Source organism: Microplitis mediator, chromosome 8 (assembly GCF_029852145.1).
Source record: "Microplitis mediator isolate UGA2020A chromosome 8, iyMicMedi2.1, whole genome shotgun sequence".
In the NCBI taxonomy this organism is placed as follows: Eukaryota; Metazoa; Arthropoda; class Insecta; order Hymenoptera; family Braconidae; genus Microplitis; species Microplitis mediator.
Window position 1 is genome coordinate 2,731,493 of NC_079976.1, and position 5,291 is coordinate 2,736,783.

General features: G+C 35.4%; 1 protein-coding gene across 1 annotated transcript; it reads left to right on the plus strand.

The window, feature by feature from the left end:
- Nucleotides 1–812: 812 nt before the first annotated feature.
- On the plus strand, nucleotides 813–4,150 carry LOC130672630 (uncharacterized). Its single transcript, XM_057477275.1, has 2 exons — nucleotides 813–956; nucleotides 1,027–4,150. Exon 2 carries the CDS (start codon nucleotides 1,027–1,029, stop codon nucleotides 4,096–4,098), a length of 3,072 nt encoding a protein of 1,023 aa, XP_057333258.1. The 5' UTR covers nucleotides 813–956; the 3' UTR covers nucleotides 4,099–4,150.
- Nucleotides 4,151–5,291: the final 1,141 nt, after the last annotated feature.

Genomic DNA, 5,291 nt, shown 5'->3' on the forward strand with positions numbered 1-5,291 from the left:
AATTATGACAATTACATTTATTTAAATTGTCAATTAAGAATCGCTTTTGCTCGACACTCACTCGATATTTAACATGCACCTGTACAACTCACTTACCTTAATTACTCTATTATATATATACTTTTTTTTCTTAAAAAAAAAAAGCGTCAAGAAAGCGGAGGAAAAAAAGTTTGAATTCAACGATCAAGAGGTTTTTCCTCGCACTTTTCTTTTATAAGTTAGTACCACCTGCTCAAACATCGGGTGCTTGTTATTTATCGAACGGCTACGCGAGCCCATTCGTACCACGCGGTGGTGCTTTTTAGCTTTCTCCGTTCGATTCTCCGTCTCGACTTGCCTCCGACCTTATAATTTTTTTTTTCTTCCTATTCTTATTTTTTAATTTTTCCCATTTTTTCCGTATCAAAGAAAACGAGGGAAAATTAAGATGATGAATATTAAGCAAGAAAATTTTTTAATTAAACTTCACTTAATAATTAATAAAACACACTAGCTATATATTTAGAATATAAATCCGCTTGAGATAAAAAAGATATGATGTATATTTTTGTCTTATCAAGCTTAAAATTTAATGCACGTTGAACTTTGATTTTTTTCTCGAGAATCCGGTATCGATTTTAATAAAAAAAATTATTTATCGTCTGATAATAATTTAATATCTACAGTGTAATTTATAATGACGATAAAAAAAAATTTTTTTTCAATTATTATTAAGAAGAAAAATAAATATTTGTATCATAAAGCCAAGCAAAATATTTTCACTCAAGTGCAAATGAAAAATAATTAAATTTTTAAAATACTTGGAAACAATATTAAAATCTATATAAATATATCATAAGTGATAACGATTTACGAGTTATCTTATCGTTTATTAAACAATCTGAAGATTTGGCGATTGGTATAAAAAGAATTTAAATCTCTGTAAAGTGAATCAGCTAACGGCAAACCACTTCACTGTAAGTATCGATTAATTGCAATAAAATATCTTTAAAAAATAAATAAATATTATAAATTATTTTTAAACAGATGAAGTTGTCATTAATACTGCTGCTAATCTTCGGACTAGCATTCTCTATTAATGTAAGAGGAAGTCCTGTAAAGAGCAAACGTTCGCTACATGACGACCTGGATGATTTTTTGGCCCTGGTTCCCAAAGATAGAGTAGTAGATATATTTTTTGATTACTTGGAAAACGATGAAGAAGTTCAGGCGACACTACTATACTTGTCGGGTGCTGAGTTCCATGAACTAGTTAAGGTTATTGAAGAAATGGATTACGTCAGAACGTTATTGAAGTATTTAGACGAATCTGGACTAGATGTTTACCGGATTCTCAACGTGTTGCATCAATTCATCGGCATGGACCCTTTCCAATCTTTTAGATCAAACAAATCGGCACTGAGACGAACTGGAGGTATGGCTGGATTGCTGACAGACATTTTTGACACACTTCCTGTTGACGAAATCAGAAAGCTGTACCACCATAAATTAGAAAGCTCTGTTGAATTTAGAACGCTAGTCGAACGTCTACAGTCTGATGAATTTCAAACCGTTATCAATGCGTTGTTTTCTAATGAAGAGTTCAAACACATTTTGGCAAAAGTTTCGGAAGCTGGAGTTGATGTTGATACTATTCTGAGAATTCTGTCTTTAATTTTTAATCTCGAATTTCCGGTATATCGTCATGTGCAGGTGAGAGCATCACGGACTTTAAATGACGACTTAGTTGACTTCCTAGTACTTTTGCCGCTGGAGGAAATAACAGAGGTTGTTAATCGTTACATACAATATGATGAAGAAGTTAAGTCAGTAATTGAATACATCCAGAGTGTTAAATTTCGTGAATTTGTTACGTTAGTTGAAAAAATAGAAGATGTGATTCGTTTTTATGATTATCTACACGAATCTGGTCTAAATGTTTATGATCTTGTTAATCAACTACATGACTTTATGGGACTGCCACCACTGAGTCCACCAACAACATTGTTGTCATTAAAAAGCGCCTCTACGAATGGAGTGGCCGGACTTATTGCCGAAGTAAAAGCACTTCTTCCTCTGGAAGAAATTAAAGTGATGTATTACAACAAATTAAAAACATCTGTTGAGTTTAAACAACTTGTCGAACGTCTTCAGTCACCAAAATTCCAAGCAATCATTGACACGCTTATTGTGAACGAAGAATTTCAAGCAATTCTGGCAGAAGCCAAAAGCTTTGGTCTTGACGTCAAAGCTGTCGCAAATTTACTTTCAACTGTTTTTGGTCTCGAATTTCCAAAAAACCGTCACTTGCTAGTGAGATCAGCACGCGCTTTACACGATGACTTGGATGATTTCATAGGGCTTTTGCCGCTGGAGGAAATAACGATAGTCGTTTCTCGTTACTTGCAGAATGATGAAGAAGTTAAATCAGTAATTGAATACATCCAGAGTGATGAATTTCGTGAATTTGTTAAGTTAGTTGAAGCAATAGAAGATGTGATTCGTTTTTATGATTACCTGCACGAATCAGGTCTAGATGTTTATGATCTTGTTAATAAATTACATGACTTTATTGGACTGCCACCACTGATTCCACCAACAAAATCATTGTCATTAAAAAGTGTCCCTACATATGGAGTATCTGGACTTATAGCCGAAATAAAAGCACTTCTTCCTCTAGAAGACATCAAAGTGATGTACTACAATAAATTAGAAACATCTGCTGAGTTTAAACAACTTGTCGAACGTCTTCAGTCACCAAAATTCCAAGTAATCATCGATACTCTTATCGCGAATGAGGAATTCCAAGCAATGCTTGCAGCAGCCAAAAACTTTGGTGTTGATGTGAGAGCCGTCGCAGAATTACTTTCAACTATTTTTGGTCTCGAATTCCCGTCAAGCCATCTTACTCGCAGGAGTCAAAGTATTCATGAACATTTGGAGGATTTTCTTTTGCTATTGCCCTTCGACAAAATCGCTATAATTAGCTTCCGTTACATCTACTTCGATCCAGAAGTTTTGCAAGCTGTTAAGTTCATTAAATCACAAGAATTCAAAAATCTAGTGTTCGAAGTTCAACAAGATCCCGATGTTCAGGAGCTTGCTAATTACGTAGAAGATTCCGGCGGCGATCTTCAAACTGTGTTTGACCTTGTCAATGATTTTTTGGGAATATCATTGAACTCAAAACATCATACAACTTTATTAAGCACCAAAAAAGGCGGTGTCCAGGCTATGTTGAATGAAATCCGAGAAGTAATTCCTTATGATGAAATTCGGGCTCTCTATGAAGAAAAAATCCAAACTTCTGAAGAGTTCAGATATTTTACTGAGCGTCTTGAAGCTCCAGAATTCCAGGCAATAATTGATAAATTAGTTGTTAATGAAAACTTAATAGAATTAGGTCATCAAGCTGAAGCCCACGGTATCAACATTAATCACATTACCAAATTTCTCAGCGACTTGTTTGGTTTGAAATTCCCAAACTCATCTCAATATCCCAGTAATTTTTTTAACAAACGCGTGGTCAAAAATCTTAGCGATGACCTGGATGATTTTTTTGATCTAATTCCAGTTGAAGACATAATCAGTACGACTGTCGAGTACGTCTTACACGACGAAGAAGTTCAGCATGCAGTCATATATCTGCGTTCTGAGGAATACAAAACTCTCGATCGCGCTCTCCATGAAATTCCAGAATACAAAGAAATTTTGGACGAGTTAGCCGCTGTTGGATTGAATGTTGATAAATGGGTCAGTGAAGTCCACGGCTTTCTCGGTATTGATAACTCTCATCTGCATTATCGTAATAAGTACGGAAGAATAAATAAATCCGGAATTGCTGGCTTCATTGAATCTATAAAATTATTACTTCCTTACGAAAAAATAAATGACCTTTATCATGAGAAAATAGAAACCTCGGAGGATTTCAAAATTTTCGTGCAAGTCATCAAGTCAGAGAAATTCCAGACACTCACGAATAAACTTTTTGAAAACAAAGAATTCCAACGTTTACTTCATCAAGCTCAAGAGCACGGCATTAATCTAATGGCCATCTCGGACTTTTTTTTACGAGTTTTCGGAATCACAACTCCATCAGGAGTAATTGGACTTATGTAAAAATTATTTAATGTAATTATGTATAAAAAATAAATGAATATTATTAAAGTAATTTTGATGAATATTTATCAAATTTTCCAATCCACTAGTTTGATAAATAATTTTTAAATTCCGAGAACCAGAGGCTGGGAAAGTTTAAAACTGACCCAGAGGGTTGTTGTGTTTTTGAAAAAACAAATTTTAGTTTAAAAAAAAAAACATATATATTTTTCAGTGATCTAGTTATAAGTTTCGGTAGAAATATATAAGAATTGATAAAATATATCACAAGTTCGAATTGTTTGAAAGTTCTTATTCCTGAGTTGACAAGTAGCCAATTGTAATACAACATTCTCCACTTACTGTTGATTTACTGGCGACTGACTCACGGGGGCTTTCACCGTCCGTTGAATTTACGAGTCGTTGTATATGTAGTTATATGCCTTAGAAAAAGAAAACGACTGGAAAGACTTGTAGGGGTAGGTTTAGAAAAGCCAGCCGAGCGTCACGGTGATAAAAGTTTACCACACACTCCCACCATCAGCATCAGGATCCCCATCACTATCACCATCACCACTAGCACCACCAGCGCACAGTAAAAGATATAACCGAAAGAAGTAGTGACTCACATGGGGAATCTCAATGGATGCCACGTAGATCTAGCTTGGATCATCGTATTACGTGGTAAGCAAACGAAAAAGTATTTGGATCAATATCAACCCACTCTAAATATATTTTCATCACGGACAAACTTCTTATCTCTTTCTACGGTTTTTATATAAAATCATATCCGCCAATTGTGCCACTAAAAGTAATATAATAAAATAAATAAAACGGTGGATGATAAAAGGGTAGCAGTAGCAGTAGCAGTAGCAGTAGCAGTAGCAGTAACTAAATGAATTTTCAACGAGATGTACATCGAAATATCGCGGTAGATGGACTACAGAGAAAGTGAAGAAACGATGTGAGAGAAAAAGATGTTTAGTGTGTGGGTGGGTCTAGGGACAAGCATCACAACCGACTCGCGGTGTCTGCAGCAAACAATTCCAATTAACTTGCTGGAATTGAAATAGAACCCGTCCGTCCGTCCGTCCGTCTGACTCTCTGTCTGTCTGTCTGCTTGTCTGTCTGTTTGTGTCCTACAACGCTCTCGGTCTTGCATTGAGAATGCTGCGGACACCAGAGAAAACGTGAACCATCTCTTCTTCCAACCC